Source organism: Strix uralensis, chromosome 3 (assembly GCF_047716275.1).
Source record: "Strix uralensis isolate ZFMK-TIS-50842 chromosome 3, bStrUra1, whole genome shotgun sequence".
Taxonomy (NCBI): domain Eukaryota; kingdom Metazoa; phylum Chordata; class Aves; order Strigiformes; family Strigidae; genus Strix; species Strix uralensis.
This window is the reverse complement of record NC_133974.1, coordinates 82,516,157-82,533,958: the sequence shown is the minus strand read 5'-3', so window position 1 is coordinate 82,533,958 and position 17,802 is coordinate 82,516,157. Positions and strand designations below refer to the sequence as shown.

Here is a 17,802-nt window from a genome sequence, read left to right as displayed (position 1 = left end):
TATAGGAGTGCCACACTATTTTGCAAAGCCAATAAACATGCTATCTTAGTGTCTGCCCCCCACCCACCCCACAGCTTCACCCCTAGGAAGGTGATAGCATGTACCAGACCTGAAATTTAATTTTGGAAGCAGCTGTCAAATATCATAAAAAGTCTCATGAAGCCATATAACAAATCATGAACCAAACTGAAATCTCAGTAGAGCATTAGCATATTTGATCAGTTAGTAAGTAAAAATTACATGCTTTAAAAAGACATTACTGAATTTGCTACCTGCTAGAAACTGTTAATTTGAATGATCTATTCAGTGTAAAGCCCATGAATAATTCACCCCTGTGAACAATTTGAACTATCTGTAAGTAATAAAACACTCAGCTGGTTTAGGAGCCATGCACCTTTTTCACCAGGGTTACGGACCATTTGGGTCATGCCGTATTGTCTTTACCCTTCCCTAGCTAAGCATAAAGGGTGCAACTCAGCAGTCAAGTTTTTGTCTGTCAGTCTTTACATTTAAACCTGACACATCTCAGGTACTAGGAGTACGTGGGTTATGGTCTATGTTTTTTTGAACCCACATTTTGCATCATTGCTTTGGTAGTCTTAAAAACGTAATGCTTATAATCAGCTGTGAAAACAGTAATTTACTAAAGAACAGTCTCTGCTCAGAGGAAAAACTCCAGTGATATATAATCACATATATGACTGACTTCTTTTCAATTTGGCTGTTTGCAGCATTTGGGAAACGTGACTCTTGTGAGAATATGGCAGTATTCCACTGCATTCTGTGACCTCCCAGCTTACCTAAAATAATGTAGGAGCTAGGTCCTGCATGCAGCTCAACAGAGACAGCCCTCAGTGCCAGCGCAGTCTGAAGTGCTGCACTACAGCACTGGTGCAGCTCACTGATGTTCTCATTTTAAATGAGAATCAAGATACTGTCTCAATTCCCAGTCTTTCCCCCTGCTTTGGGCCACGTTTCATTACTATCATGCCCCAGGTGGGTTAAATTTTCTGCAATGGAAAACATGCCAAAACCAAAACTCTATCGTCAGTGGTGTGTTGAAAAGGGAAATGTCCCTATAGGCTCCTCCTACATGACTCATAATGGCAACCTCCAGTTTTGCTGTTATGAAGGATCTATTGTACGTACCATACTGACTCTGAAAGGCCGTGCTGACTGAAGAACAACCCAACAGTTACATTGAGATGACTTACAAATAACTGTCAAGAGCGCAGAAACCTGTAATTTTAAGTCACAAGTCCTCAGCATTTCTGAAAGCATGGTGACACATGACTTTTCCACACCCAAGATGAGGGGACAGAGACAATGTCGTGGGATTACTCTCTGCACTAGCAAGTAACTGGCTGGGAGAGCCACACTGCCATATTGATAGATATTCTGCTGGCAAGTGTGCTTTTGCCAGTATAGAGTTTATTATGCTTTCAGAACTAAAAATCACCTACCAAAGCATGCTTATACCTTAAAAAAAGTGAACCATGCTAGGGCTTTTGCAATAACATAAAATGCCGACTAAAGAAGTCATATCTTTAACAGATATTAAACCAGCAAGGACTTCTAAGGCACACCTTTAAGGATTCATCCCATCCCTAGTCTTTCACAATGGGAACAGAAAAATCACAAGCAGCTAGGAAATCCCTTGAAAAGTTCCCCAGGCCATAGAGGAGAACAGACCTCACGTTTCTAAAGCAAAGAACAAGAGCAAGGGCTTTAAATACCCTTATTAAAAATGGTTTTACATCCTCATTTTGAACTTTAAAAATATTTAAAGAAGAAGATTTAAAGAGCAATTTAGAAAGTCCTCTGCATAGTACCTTTTCATGAATGAGATCTTCTCTTAGAGATGACCAACTTATTTATACAAAGAATTGAAATCTCAGTGAAGCTTTTGGGGAGTTTTTTGAATTCAGTGGCAGGAGGGCACCCAGGTCTGTCATCATTAAAACCCAGTGAGTCACCCAACACACACCTTGCTTCTCAAATTCTTCAAAGAGATTCAGGCTGGTAATGCTTGGGCCAGTGAAGATGATGTAGTTCTTCCCAGATGCATTCTGACAAAGGCTTTTGGCCACCATACTGTGGAGCTGCGGTTTGTTCTTCAAAGCATCCAGCCCATCAGCACCACTCCCTTCCTTGAGATGGACGTAAATCTTAAATGAGAAATAGGGAGAAAAGTCAGAAAGTTATAAGGAATCCAGAGGGAGGAGATGCAATGCGAACATACCTCGTCAACTCAACAGGAGACAAGCTGAGAATCTAGGCAGCAGATACTTTTAATAAACTAATATATAAAGCCCCTTTCAAGCGGCTGTTGCTTTAAAACCACCTCAGGTTAGCTGGCACAGCTACCAATAAATACAGCGTCCTTTGCCTCAGCTTAAGGGCTTCCTGAGGTTCTTGTCACTGTTGTGTAGTTTGAAGATTGTTTGCTTGGCAGGAAAAGATTCAAGTCATAACTGAGATTGTGTTATACTGAATCTGCATCGGCTTTAATGCTGCCAGCAAAAGGAGAGCATGGGAACTTCAGTTTCAAGAAAGGCCACTAGAAGATGACCAGAAGGAAATGGCCCATTAGCTTCACTGCAGTAATGTTCAGATTTATTTCTGTTGGCAGCAACCGTTAGGCTGCGACAGAAGTGCGTGTGCACCCCCATAAATGAGAGGAGCCAGCAATACACATACATACCCAACCAGCCAGAACACCCTCATCAAACTCTCCAGGCACAGCGCTAATTCTTAGATCCTTTACTTAGATCATGATGTGGAGACAACCCACTGAAACAGATTGGACCAGGAAGCAGGGTACAGCACAATATGCTGCTGTTAATAGGGAAATGCCTGGCTCATTTGTAGCAGGCTGCAGTAGCTTTAGTGTGTATCCTGCTACAGTGCAGTCCACTTCACTATGCATTTGAAGAGAGCTGTCACCATCACCGGTAGGTGGACATATATGTTTGTGTTAGAGTGCAGGAACATTTATCCCTTAGTAACGTGACTAAAATTAACTGAACACAGTCCCACTAACTGAAAGAGCCCTGAAGTAAAGCTATTGCTTCATTCTGACATTCCACCTAGAAGAGGAGTCTTCTGCATTGTCATGCAGAGGGAGAAAACACATAACTCTTCCTTTGTACACAAGCCTTTGATTTTATTTCACTGACAGTATTTCACAAGTATAACTTTCACCAAAGTTGAACATCTACTAAAATCAGCTTGATATCCAACCTTCATCTTGTTCTAAAAGTCAGCAGAAATAACTTGCTGGAAAGAGAAATGAGAAGCAGCAAACACTGTGCTCAGTCACTCAATCAGTACTGTAACACCATGGAACTTGGAAAGATTTAAAAAAAAAAAAAAACCAAAAAAAAAACCCCACAAATGCAAATTTTCTGAAAAATTTGCCCAGGCCTGCCTTTGTGACTTTGGCTCTGAAATACTCAAATCTTTTAGGAATTCCAGAAAATTTTACCCATCAGAGAAACTTGCTCAGTATTCAGGGGCAAGGAAAAGGAATTTTGCCTTGTTTCCTGATGTATCCACAACGAGCTTTTGTTAAACTTGTTTGAGACCTCAACCATCCAGAATATGCAGCACTGCTTTCCTGTATATGCATCTGTTTCTCTTATCAACGCACTCCTTCATAAAGGAAAGTTCAATATAACGCTCATAGAACAAAAATGCTTGCATGGTTGCAGTAGTGCTCCCAATAATTTATATCTCAATGATCTTAGAGGGGAATGAAATTCAATTAAACAGCTTCTCCCTATTTTAGCTGGTGTATCTCCCAACACTGGTATTCTAGACATATTAATGCAATATTCCCTAGTAATTCATGCATCATGGAACAGACCCCAAAGGAGTGTGTTAGGTATGAAATCTTTGAGAAATGAAACTTAATCTGTATTTTGAAGTAATTGGTGTGCTAAAGAACAAAGCTGGTGCAAGGACGAATGCATGCTAATTCTAAAAACAAGTACAGCACATACTAAAAGGAAGTCTTAAATATACATTATTTATCTTAAAAAAAAAAAATCCCTTATTTGATTGAAACTGTTTCCAGATGAGGACAAAGGCAGGAATGTTTGTAGAGTCGCTGACCAAGCTCCACTCACTTCCGGAAGCTGTCAAATTTGTGCTTTCCCCAATGCTAAGGCTGAGGACTAGCTAATTACAGTAAGTCATTTAGGTTATTAATCAGGGCTCAAGAGAGCAGCTTAATAGTGGAATGCATACAAAGGGCAGATTGTTCCAAACTTACAGCAAAGGTATTTCATGATTATTGACACCAAAATTAAGATTAGGTTACTAGCATGCCAGCACAGAGACCACACATCAAGCCCTTAGAATCTATAGACAAGGCATTGGAGACAAAAGACGCAGACAGATTAGTTTTGACCTTGGATTAGCAGTTGAGCTGAAAACAAAGCAGGAGTCTCTAAGTCTAGGAGAGTGTCCTACACTTTCCCCTCCCCTACTGCAGTAAGACTCAGCCAACCAAGAGTCTCTCCTGCTCCATGTTCACTTCGTGTTCCCTGTAGAGTATCCCTCCAGAGATATGACAGTCTGCTGGTGAGCCAGTTGGTCCCTCACCATGGGCTGGTTTGGGTCTGCAAGCAGCTACTTTAAAGTGCATGCCCACCATGCAACCGTCTACTGAGATATCACTATTTTCCTACTAGGATGCTACATACTCCATAGGTTGTGTTAGCAGTGTTCACTGTGCACCTGGCATCCTCCCACTGTGCTTCCCTCTATCTCGAGGGTCCTTGTAATGGCCACCTTGTGATTCCCATTCCCTCTTGCTCTCTTCACCTCACCAGTACCCCTTACTCAAACATCCATACCCACTGCTCAACCTTCCTTCTCTCCTCCTCCAATGTTAAATATATCTCTCTTTTTTCTCCTTGGGCATTTCCTTGCCCATCCAAGCACAGCTTTTGTTCTTGGCACGATTTTTCTTGTTTTGGAGAAGCATCATTCAAAGCTTTATCATGCTCAGCTCTATTGGAAAGATGGGTGATGGCAGCATAATGTTGGAAGGCATTAAGGCTGCTGTGAAACAGCGGCTGGGTACAGACAACTGGCAAAGGCATAGCTTCAAATATCCTTGCAAGTGCCTACGATCCCATATGGCCTTTATTTTCTCTCTCCCTGTCCTCTCATCTAGCTTATTGCATTCTACCTCAAATCATTAAGATCCTGCCTACTGAAGCCTGAAGCATTCCCCCCCATTCTGTAATGCATTAGAAGTGGTATTTAACAGTCAGCAGTCTGCAGAAAAAGCACAGAATTGCCAGAAATTGGCTGCAAGACCTTCACAGTCACAGTCAGAAGCTGCTCCCCCCAAATGTTTGTTAAACCATTCACCAGAGCTTCTGGTTTGTCCTGTGACACCATTAGAACTTTGTGCCCTTTCCATATGCTTCAACAGCAAAAGATTGTCAGAAGTACAGGCTCAACAACTGCTGCGGGACAATAGATGGAGATGTCAGCAGCAACATCCTCTGCTTCTGCAGGTGACAGTCAAAGCAATGCTTCTTGAATATCTGCAGAGATCACTTTTACTGAGTATCTTTTTCCTAGTGGCTACTGATCCATTCGATCTACAACACCAAATGAGATAATGTGTGACATCATCTGTCTTAGGAGACAACTACAGGCTGAAGCTCTTTATCCGGTAGTGCTGGAACCGAAATGGAGCTTTCTCTAGTCATCCCTCTATTATTTATTTCTTATCAGACAGCTACACGTTCAATTCTGCCATCTCTCTATCTACTGCAGCCCTACTGCTGCAGATGCTTTCAATTCAACATGTTTTAATCCTGTGTGCACAATACCAGCTCTCCTCACACTGTATAACTCATCCCTCAAACCCTCCTCTCTTCAGCCTACAGTCTCTTCCCTTTGAAAGCCTGACAGTAAGAAAAGACCTTCACAGTCTCTGGCTCATCTTTCCTTCCACCTACAACTGCTTCTGCCTCCTCCCATCACAAACACAAAAGTAGGTATCAATCAATACACCTGAATGCCCGAGTGACAGGGTACAGGTGAAGACTGTGCTGAGCTCTTCCAAAACAAGAAAAACAGTGCAAACTGTTCTGGAAAGACCGTTTGCCTACACAGAGGCAATCCGAAAAGACATCACATTTCTGAGCAGGAGATTTCACATGCTGACAGATGAGAGGCAAGTCAATCACCTGCCATTCAGAAACTCAAACCAAGTATGTTCAGCTACATAGACTGCTAGAGAGAGTGATATCAGAGGAAGGAAGATCTCAGAGTAGGCATCTGTGCTACAAGCCAACAGGAATTTCTTTGCTCTGTGCTAGCAATTTACTCTATGGAAAATTCACGTGGAAGATTTTTAAGGTCTCGCTAGAAACTAGGTAAAAACCCAAGCGCTTAGGAACAAAAGCTGCATCTTAACTGCACATTTAAGAGCATCCTAGAAACTAAAATATTGGTGACTGGGCTCATATTCAAAGCCCAGATAGAAAATTGAAAGCACTTGTGAATATCATATCCCAAATACTCCATATTCATACATAATTGAAGCATCCCAGGGTACAATTCTTAAATAAAATAGATGACATTTGGAAGAAAAAAAAGGGCAGGATATTAATAAACAGGAGGAAAATTTTGAGGACTACATTGTGCAAAATACCTCACAAGGACAGACCCTAAACAACAACAGAAGCCAAGTTTTTAGATGACACTGTTATAAAAGCAAGAGAACAAAGAACATGTCATAGTTTTTGGATGCTAAATAGCTATCAAAAACATAACTTCGTTTTCTATAGACTTCACAGCCAAATACTCAACTGTTCATTCCTAGCACCACTCTAGATCTTGCCTCACTGTCTTCTCCTCGTATCCTAAACCTCATCTCTAACTGTTATCATTACCACCGTTGTTGGGACACCCTCCCCTTCAGTCTCACCCCAAACCTTCTGCAGCCCATACTCCCCGCTTCTTTAATGCCATTTTCCCAGCCAGCTCTTAGGTCTAGCTCTTCCTCAGCAGCTGTTGGCACCACTGATGGTGCTCTTACTGAGACCGGATCTTTTTATTTGAGCCTCTCTTAATTCTCTTCCTACTCATCTAAATGTTACTTTGAAAATGCACGCAAGGGACACGCAGCCTTCCCGTTCTGTTCCTAGCTAGCTCTTGGGGTTCCCTACAAAGCTCTTTCCTTGGTCTCCCTCTATTCTCCTTCTGCTTCTTATTTTGAATCACTTCAACCTGCATTAACACACAGATCCAGATAACATCTTTGTGCTGAGGACTGAAAATCTGTTTTGCTTGCACATTCTTCAAATCTTCTAGCAAGATCTTTGTAAGACTGATAGAAAGATGCTGGTAGAGTTGACAATGCAAGCCCAATATGGCTTAAAAATAAAGCTCTTTGTTTTCCTTTCTGTGATATCCCTCTTCCATGTGATTTCTTTATCACTGAGGACATTACAACATCTTACATACATCTGTATGGTGGACCAGCAACCTGTGAATCACCAGAGATTTCTCTCTGCAGCTTCTCCCAGGCCAGCCACATCTACATCAGGAAGACTTATTATCTGTAACACCTCCACGATAAAGCATTTCCTATTCTTTCAAATACCCAAGAACTGCCTGTCTCTCCTCCCAATTTCTGCAGTCATCCTTCTTTCCTCTCACCTTGCTTAAATGTATCTTGACATCCAGACAGTGCTTTGCCACAGAGACCCCTTGCTTAACCCTTTGCTTCAACCACCTCAGCCTTCTGCCAGTTCCCTCTTCTTTGCAGCACGAAATGGAAGTGGGGCTGGAAAATGGAGTCAGGCCTTTGCTGTTTGGACCTTCCTATTGAGTTCTTCCTATACCTTTTCAGTATACTGATTCCTGTCCGCGTTTGCCCTGAGAAACCAGGCATCCAACCCCTGATGCCAAACAATGCCATGTTTGCTTCTTTCCATGCTGCCCTTCTCCTGCCTGGTTGGAAATCACTGCTAACCTCTGCAAAGCTCTTTCCTTTTGCTTTTCAATACCTTTCACAGAATAGAATCATAAAATCATGGATCCGCGAGGAGCACGCCTATGGCAAGACTATTAAGTGAGGAAGAGAGAAGGCTCTGGTGCTTTTAGCCTCCTACACCAGGCAGAGTTGTGCTAAGTGAGAAAAGCTACAAGAAGGAGACAACTGCACAAGTGGTTTTATCATCAGAAACTCCAAGCACCACAGACGGGAACTAAAAAATAACCTTCATTCCCACCTGAAAATAGACACTAGGACTACATGTAAACTCTGAGAGAGATGTTTCTATTAGGTCACATTAGGATGTTTGTTTTTCCCATTCATCTAGAAACACGGTAAGATTGTAAACTCCACAGAAATGAATGGGGCTGGCCCATCACACATCTGCAAAACTACCTTCCCACTTAATACTGGTGAGCAAGAGGATAATTGACTTTTAATTGAGATCTGAGATTCTCAGATGCTGACAATACAGAACCACATGCATTAAAAAGCCAGAGCCTGGTGGAGCCAGAGGAAGAAAGCAGATAGGATTTTCCAGCCACCAGTGACTGACAAATGAAGGTGATCAGATTTCCTGGGATCCCCTCCTAGCCAAAGCCTGACCTTGAGAACCTCCTCAAAGCAGCTGCTACATCTGTGTGTTCCAGATGCAACTGTTCCAGCATCAGAGAAATTATCAGGGCCCTGTTGAAAGAAACCCAAGGGCTCAGACTAATCTCTAAACAGAATTTAAACGGGCTGAAACACCAACGTTTCTGAACAGCTTTATTAAACAAATCCACAGATGGCTAACTCTCCTGCAACACTGACCTTGAAAACAAAACTCACTCCAGGCTTATTTACCCTTCCCTTTTCCAGTGACTGAATGCACTTATGTGGTGTATTGTGAAATTATAAATTCTTTGGGGCACCATCTCAGTTTTAAGCTCTTACTCTGTAAAATCAACAGGGTTATGGGAAGTATTCGAGCTGACTGTACTTAACCCATTTGAAATCAAGAATGAACTACAGCATTTACTATAAAAGCATGATGTTTACATTGTTTGGGGGTTTTTGCTGCAACTGAGAGCTCTGCCACTGATCTGTGGAGGGACCTCAGACATCTCCCTTCACTGAGACTGCTGATCTTCAGGGAGAGAGACATTTCTTACCCTCTCATGCAGGGGCTATCCTGATCCAGGTTGCACTCTTTAAATACCACTATAAGTGCAAGTTGCTGATCATTCAGTAACGTGGGAAGACTCAAGCTGCAGACACAGACCTTTTCCTTAATCTGGTCTGACACACCACTTCTTCAGGGTAAGCAGTGGAAGGTGGAAACTCAAATTCAGTCCCAGTACAAGAATCTAAAGCACTTCATAAATCTAAGCAAGCGACATGTTTCACAGGGATATTAGTGAAAATGAAATGCATTCTTGCAAGAATTTTCTGCCAGTAAATAAAAGCAAGTGCAGAGCCCATACAGTTGGGGGTGGGGAGGGTGTGTGGGAAGGGAAGAGTGTCCAGAATAGCCTCAGAGAACAAATTTCATCCCAAGGAATAGGAAAAGATACACACATCCATAAAGTCATCTGTTGTCTACCATGATATCACAGGTTTTTTTAAGCAAATAATTAGGTTGATGAGCTAATTCCATTACCGCCTATCATAGTGACTAATATTGCCTGACCGTCCCTTTGCAGTGCTCTCAACCATCTACATACTGCCTTCCATTTTGTTGATTGATGGATCTTTGGGTCAGCGACTGTCTTTAGGGTTATGTTTGGGCCATGGGCCTGTGGTTCAGGACAAAGCACCATGGGAATAACTTGTTCTGTCTGACTCCCCGTGGGGTTCAGTGCATGGGTCCAGCTTCTTGTGCTTCCTTCTCCTGCAAAATGACCAGAAAACCTTCTTGTAGAGGAGGAGCTACAGAAGGACTAGGCATCACTTAGTAACAGTTACTCAGGACCACGCTCATTTCTTATGAGCCACACAAGAAAAGGAAAGAGAGAGCATTATGTATCCTACCAGGACAAAATAACTTGCCCTGATCAGATATTTGGGAACTCAGCAGTTTTTGATGAGCTCTGTTGCTATATCTAAAATGAAAGAGAGTCTTATGAACATCTTTTACAAGCAAGTGTTCCAGACTTTTTGAGAAAAAAAGAAATAAAACCTGACATAGAGTTTTGATTTAAATAGGATGACTTACTCAGAAAATACTCTTAAGAAAGAAACACTTTTAAGCTACTGTGATCATTTAAACTGCAATCAAGATATTAAAATATTGGTTTGAAAAGTGTCTTAGTGGTAACATGTACGTAGGGAAATATATTGGAGAGAAATGAGAAAAGCAAAGAGAAGATAGAGCAGAGAGGGACACCTGAGATCCTGCAAACCAAGTTTGCTGTTCTCATTGAATTAGAAAGAAAGAAACAACAAGGCCCAAGCCCTCTCTTGCAGCAGCAGCTGCTGCCACCTTGATGTCCAGCATCAAGGATGGGTGAAAAAGGCAACAGTATCAGTGCAGTTTTGCTGCTTACTTTGCCAGAGTCAGCTCTCCTGGGGCCCTTCTAACCCTCTGAAAGGTTTTGTTCATTCCCAGCTGCTGCAGACATATATTTACTTTGTTTGAATGATGTGTCCTTCCTGCATGTTCCCACTTGGCCAGCTGACCGTGAAAAGATACTCAGCAAGAAAGCTATTCACTGCAACAAGATGCTTTGCTTGAGAAATTCCGAAGCAGAGATATGATCTAAAATTGTGCATCCATCTTAAGAGAGAGACTTAACTGTCAGGGCAGAGTCAGGTTATCTGTATTACAGAAGACAGAACAGTAGTCTACTATATATACATTGTTTATATTATGCATATATAAGCCTATGCACCTCCTTATATCCACAAACAATATTTAGTTTTTATGCCACTTCTGTTCCACGAATGGCTTATTGGGCTGTTTTTTTAACCAAACACCATTTGCTTAAAAAAGCAAATGATGAGCCATCAAACAGAACTATTTACTCACGCCTCAAAAAATTATTCAGTTTTTGTTCATGAGAACAAGCAGAGGAATCCGGGGAGTCAAACAGCTAAAACTCCTAACATTAGCAACTGCCCTGTGAGCTGCCAACCAGGAGCTGTCCACAGAGTAGCTCAGCACGTGGCTTCAAAACACTGGTATCAGTTTTACATTACGAAAACAAATCAACCAACCCTTTTCACTGTAGCAAAAGCAGATCACTGGGAAAACTGGGATGTCCTCAAATGGAGATTTTTTAACATCAAGCTCATGATTCAGGTTTAGAGGTCCTTGCTTTTGTCCAGGAGCATCAGAGACCTCTTGAGGTTCCTTCCATTCCTGAAAGCCAGTCAGTCATATGTAGCTCACTTCCCTCTTCTGCCTGGGCTGCCTCCCCTTTTTACAGATACATATTATTCAGACTTTTGAAACTGAATTAGCCTGATTTGTGAAGTGTTTACAGTCATATTTTATCCCGAATAAATCGACCTCGATGTCATAATGTGGAAACAATGAGAGAGGGAGGGAGGGAATTCATCCAGACAGTATTACAGAATTTCTGCATATTTCCAAGTGGGTGCATAAGGTTTTTCTGGCAGCAGACAGGTGATAGTCCTTAACTATCAGGCAACAAGTCTTTCCTTCATGATAGCAGTTTCACAAGAGATGGAGGGGAAGGTGTGCACATGAAAGGGGAAAACATTGGATTTCCTTCTTGTTTAGATCAATTCTCCCCATATGTTAAACACAGGAAAAAAACCACCTCTGTTTTAATACAGTAAACAAACCAACCAACCACCAAATAAGTGCTTTGGATTCTGCAAGATCCCTTGCAAGTGTGACACATAACTGAATGCATCATTTCAAGCATGCCATAGTTGAAGATCCCCATCCTCTCCAGACTAGGTTTTTCCATTTTAGCATGAATGTTCATGTTCCTGTATATTTTTTTTCACCCTTCCCTAAGGTCCCTCTCACCCAGTCATTTCAGCATGATGATAATTTCAGCCAAGTCATGGAATGAAAATAGAAGGCGGCTGGTAAGATGATCCTGGACGTCATACAGATGCAAGTCAAGCGTATCTAATTCATTAAGGGAGCAGGAGGATTAGGGTGGTGCTGAGCACCTATTCTGTTTAATTTGACATTCCATTAGTTTACTCTCTCAATGAACAGGACGGGAGGTGCAACGTAATTACAGCTCAGAATCTGAAACCTCTGGCATGTCTGAAGACTTATTAGTTTGGCGGCAGTTGGCTGGGGGGAGCACCACAAGAGAGATCAGCAAACTTCGTGCTCACTGTACCCATTATGCTTCAGTAATAAGCTGCGTGTGGGACTGGTGGAGTTGACCTTGGAGATGAAGGACACTGCCTCTGTGTAGCATATGGCTTTCTAAATGCCTTGAGAGCAGAATCTTCCAAGGATGCTTCACAAGGTGAATCTGTTTTGTATTGGACAAAACAACTGCTTTAAAACCTGGATGGAAGATGTATGATCCTAATTTTCTCCATAGAGTGAATAGTGCTGCTGAAAATGCAAACCCCTGTTCCCAGCGAGCCTCTTCTCTTGCATAGCTACTCAAAGAGTCGTGGTGATTCACGGATCAAATTTTACTGTGAACGAATGTTCAACTGCAGCAACTTCACAGGCCCTGCAGTTCTGACATGCATTCAGCCTGAGCAGGCAGCATGCACATCCTACCTGCACCCCTGAATTGTTGCTCTGGAACATGCAGGGCACCATTTTCACAGAAGTTCTTGGGAAAAAGAAATATCAGAAAATATCCGTCCCCTCATCTTTAGGTATCAAAATAGACAGCTGGATTTTTCAAGAGCTCTCAAAATTCATCAGCAATGGGGGAATCTGAGAATTTAAAAAGTTGTCCCCAAATGCTTTACAATGCTAAAACCAAACGCTTTAACACATCTTTCACTCAAGTTCATTTCTCACCTTGAAGTCACATCAGATTTTATTTCTTTGTTAGAGAAGTAGAGGTGTGAAGAGATGTAATAGGAAACTGTGCTAATATGTTTCTCACAGAAAAATGGACATCTTGATACCATATTGATTCAGGCTATTGGACACCGCTGGCTCTCACAGATGCAGCGTTAGAGAGAGAAGCTGACTCATTAAAAATGACAGAATTCACAGTACCTAGACATCTAGATAAACTTAGGATGTACAAGCAGACAAACCTTTTAACTCTATTTCAATTTAATTAGCTTAGGGCCAGCAGCCAGATGGACAGTATTAGAGACAGGCACCCTCAGTTAAACCATACAGCAACCAGAGCATCAGGAACTTGTCGCCACTGGCCATCAGATCTAGTATCTACAGGAGTCAGAGGCCTGTTGTATTCAGATTGTAGCCCCCAGCAAGGCAATGAAAAGAAGTGATGTTATCTTTAGTCCTGCAATACATTCAAGGGCCTGCTGGAACTGAATCAAGACATCTAAAAAGGTAAAACCCACCTGGCAGATGAAACCAGTGGATGAGCACTGCCGAACCCAGAGACTGAATTTCCTCTTTTTCCTCTTGCGCAGTTCCCTCTCTGTGCATGTGGCAATGAAAACAGGATCCTCGTCAATCAGGGGCTCATGTAGTACCTGTAATTGGCAAGAAAAGAGGCAGAGGGGAAAGAAACAGATAAGTACGTGATTGCTGAAAGAAAATGGTGCTTTAGGTTCTTCCAAGGAAAACAATCCTTGCATTGTGCTTGTGCACATCACCTCATAAAGGAGCAAACCCACTTTTGTTCAATGCTACCATCCAACAAAAAACAAGGCCTGGCCAAGCATACTCCATTGTGGATGGCTGCTCTACAAGTGGTTTTCAAACACTGCAAGGCATGGCTCTCACTTCTCACTATCAGCTACAGTTTAACATTCCTCCAAAATGCGGCCTCTAACTCTCACTATCAGCTAGAGTTTAACATCCCTCCAAAACGAGGTGGGGAATGGGCGCAGGAGGGATTGTTAACAGCATCCTTCTCCAAGCTTCATCTTGTTTGGCAGAATGTCTTCCACCCAAACATCCCCTACAATATGTTGTAAGGTACATTCCTTGGTTACAGCAAAGGAAAACACACACCAAAGAGGGAGAGAAGTTAAGAGAGAAAAAGATATTTTCTGCTTCCATTTAAGGAGGTGGTGAAGAGACAGAAAACATTTTTCCTAGTGGCAGCAGCTTCAGGGAAGCCTCTCCTGTCTCAGGAGCTGAAAAATTTGACAAAAGGAGACAGAAAGATAAAGGGCCAGAGGCAGAAATAGAAAAAGACAAGGCAGACTGGAACAAGTAATGAAAATCTGTGAAAGCAAAGAAATTTCTGCATTCTGCATCCAGATGACGTAAGTGGTTCCCTGTTCCTTATAGCTGTTTTGTTATACTTCTTTCCATTAATTCTGTGGCAAAGTCATTAAGTTTTACACTATAGAACCCACCTACGGAAAAGTACTACTACCTCCTTGCAGCTCACAGGTAGCTGTGCAGAACATACACATCCCTGACTGCATGGTGTGCGAGTTGTCTAGCAAGTCTCTGCTGAAAGGTCTCAGCTGATGAACGCTAACCAAAATCAGACATCTACATCTAAATCAGAGCAAGTCACTGTCGGCTCCCCTCCTAGTACACAAGGGGAAAGCAATCCCAGCAGGCTGTAATTCACACCCTTTTAAAGACATGTAAAATAAGTCAGATCTAAAGTTATGATCTAAAGGAGCCCATTCTTTTCCAGTGACTACCACTCCAGGAGACAGGCTCAGATACAGGTATCCACAATGCAGAGGCTCTCACCCTCACACCAAACCTTTCCACATCTGCATGGGTGCTACTTTTGTGCACATCTGCATGCAGCCAGTGGCAGAAACAAGAACAAAGCTGCATTAAACCGGGGAGCGATGCTCATAGGAGAGATGTGGTGGGTAAGCAGTTAAACATCAGTGATGAGCAGCTGCTGGTCTCCTGAATACAAGACGGTTGTTGAACATCACTCTGTCAGCCCAAAATAGGCACCCGTGCCCTCCCCAGGCAGTGGTGGCTGCACACTTTCATTTATACACACTCCACTTCTTAACGGCTCATAAAACATTCACAGGACCATCTGAAAGCACTCTTGTGAAATGTTCAAATTATACACCAAAATGCAGATGCGAGCAAGGAGAGCTGCACACAAAGCTATTTGTTCTTAAAGCTGCAGCTGCCCCATTTCCCCACTGAAACAAAAGCCTCTTTCTCTCTCAAGGTCCACACAAAACACTGCTCTTCCTTTCTGAAGGCCACCTGGGGCATTTCACACTTCCACCTCAGGAAATTCTGACAGCATTTTGCAAATATTAAACATGCCCCCATTTGTTTTTGCCTTTCTGCCTCTTCTGTGCAGAGGGAAGACCATATCCCTTCGGATGGGGTTGGATACACCGTTAAGAACTCCTGAGCTACTGGAAAGGCCCTCTTACCTGCCAGATTCCACTGAGTGGTGTGGTTCAACTGTTATAATCTCCCTCACCGTAGGATGGAGAGCAGCAGAAAGGCTGTATAAGCATCACTTGAGGACATTTTTTACCCTCTGTCATTAGCTCAGCTCTCTCCTCTGCACCACAGCATCAGCTCTCCTCAAAGCAACTCTACTGCATCCTGCTTACCCTTCACACTCTTTCTGCCTTCTATGACACAGTAAGGCCTGTCAGCCTTACATTTAGAAAGCAAATCTGAATGAAAACCTCTCCCCATCTTCCCCTTCACCCTGTCCACACTCAAACCTGCCTTCCTCTAGGGCCCAGGGCTTCCCCTCATTTCCCCCATCCCAAATGTTTAAGTCATTCCCATTTCTCCATAAGACGACTAATGCTCCACCAAAGTCCCTACTTTCAGTTCCAACTGCTGGGAAGAGGGAACGAAAATGGAAAAAGAGTAGGGCAAGATTTGCTGTTGCTGCAACGAGGGAATGTGGACAGGGAAACTGAAATGAAAACCCTGGAGCTTGCTCTTCTTTCTTCCTCCAGAGAGGGTGGGGAGACAAGTGTTGTCACCTCGCCATATGCAACCACTGCTTCAACAGCTGTAAAGGCCTTTGCAAGCAAGGCACTGTATGGGCTGTGCCTGCTTCTGGAACAGCTGATCCCCATCTTGTTTTCAAATCTGTTGCTTCTGCACTGACATGGTTTTCTTATGACAAAAGTTAGCCCTATTGCCACTGGCCAGTCCTATTAGTTTGTTCACCCTCCTCCATTCTCAGTCTCCTTGCTCCTCCTGTAATTTCAACTTCATCTCTTTGCCAGATCCTCAAGAAAAGTGGTATTTGCTCCTTCCTCATTCTCCATTCTTGCTGTCACTGCAATACCCAGTTTTCCAGTAGTAAGCTTACTGTCCCCATGGCATATTCTTTCCTGCTTCTCATCTTCCTAGATAAAAATCTACTTTCAGGCTTAATTGACTCCTACACATATTCCTGGCTGCCTCTTTACCATCTTTGACTCACTTCCCAAGCCCTCCCGTCTTTCTATTCTGACTTCCTTTGATGCGAGGTATCATGTGGACTTCTTCATTGTCTCCATTTTCTTCTCTCAAATCCCCAATTTTGTTCAGGTCTAAGAAGCTCCTCATCTAATTGCTTCACTCCCCCACAGCTATCCCATTGCCTTTTTTTTTTCCCCCCTCTTCTTCATAGCCATCCTCATCGCTGCTCAATCTTCTTGCCAAGCTTTCACTCTTTGTTTCCCCTGCAATATGTACACGCATTTCAAGTGTTGGAGTCCCACCTTGGAGTCTTGCCTCTCCAGCAATTGCTCCATCTCACATCTTTCATTCACTGAACAGAACAGCTAGCCACTGTCAGGAGTGCCTGCCTTTCTTCTCCATTTTAGATCATCTCCAAAGCTCTTTCCACTTCACAGTTCCATCCCTCCTGCTCTCACAACACCCAAAATAGGCTTGTAGGCAAAGCCCAGAGCTACTAACTCTTTTGTACTTGGGCTTCCTGGACTCCATTGCCTTAGATAATGAACAAACATGTCCTTGAGACAGCTCATATTCTCTTAGCTCCATGGCCACCCCACCAGCTGTCTTTCCAGCCTGTCTCCTGGAGAAACTGCCTCAGCTTGCCTTGTCTCTGGATTTTGGTGGGCACCCCCCAGTTGCAGAGACCCCTGGGTAACCGCATCTGTATGCACAGATCCAGCCATTGCTCCTGCAATAGTAGCTTGTGTTTCTGCTTCTTTGCTCCAAAGCTCCTCCTGTCTAAACTAAACTCTTTGCTAGTATCTGACATTTCTGCTTGCATATCTAGCTGTCAGATCTGATTTTATTACGCTACATTTGACAGCATCTCCCTCCCATCAAGATAACCCCTTACTTCTCCTTTTTGTGGTTATTGCAGACATCCCTCTCCTCATGCTGCAGATCTCACTGGCCAGTGAATCTGAATGTCAGTCTTTACCTACAACTCCTTGCAAGGTCTTCTGAGCCAGGCAGTGCCTGCATTTTCCATGCTTTCTGAATAACAGCTCTAAAATGTTACTCATTTTAGAGTAACAACCCACCCACCCAGTCAAGTTTTCATCCAAACCCACTGTCATCCTGCAATGGTTTTCCTTTTGGCCTCAACATAAGGCAATCCTGCCTTACAGACTGCTGCTGGAAAGCTGTTCTCCTAGTCCATCACACTGGCCACAGCACTTTTCTTTATTTCGTTCTGATAGCTCTTCTTCTCCAATAAATCAGACAGATTCTCTCTCTTCACTTTCAAAGTCTTGTTTGGCCTATCCACATT

At 42.8% G+C, this 17,802-nt stretch overlaps 1 protein-coding gene across 1 annotated transcript in view; it reads right to left on the bottom strand.

Annotated features, from left to right (window-relative positions):
- PGBD5 (piggyBac transposable element derived 5) overlaps nt 1–17,802 on the bottom strand; it is a 73,169-nt gene that overhangs the window by 20,610 nt on the left and 34,757 nt on the right. The window contains exons 3-4 of the mRNA XM_074863101.1: nt 13,508–13,642; nt 1,988–2,168 (exon numbers count right to left, since the gene is read on the bottom strand). Of these exons, the coding sequence (XP_074719202.1) occupies nt 1,988–2,168; nt 13,508–13,642 (316 nt within the window). The remainder of the gene's footprint in view (nt 1–1,987; nt 2,169–13,507; nt 13,643–17,802) is intronic.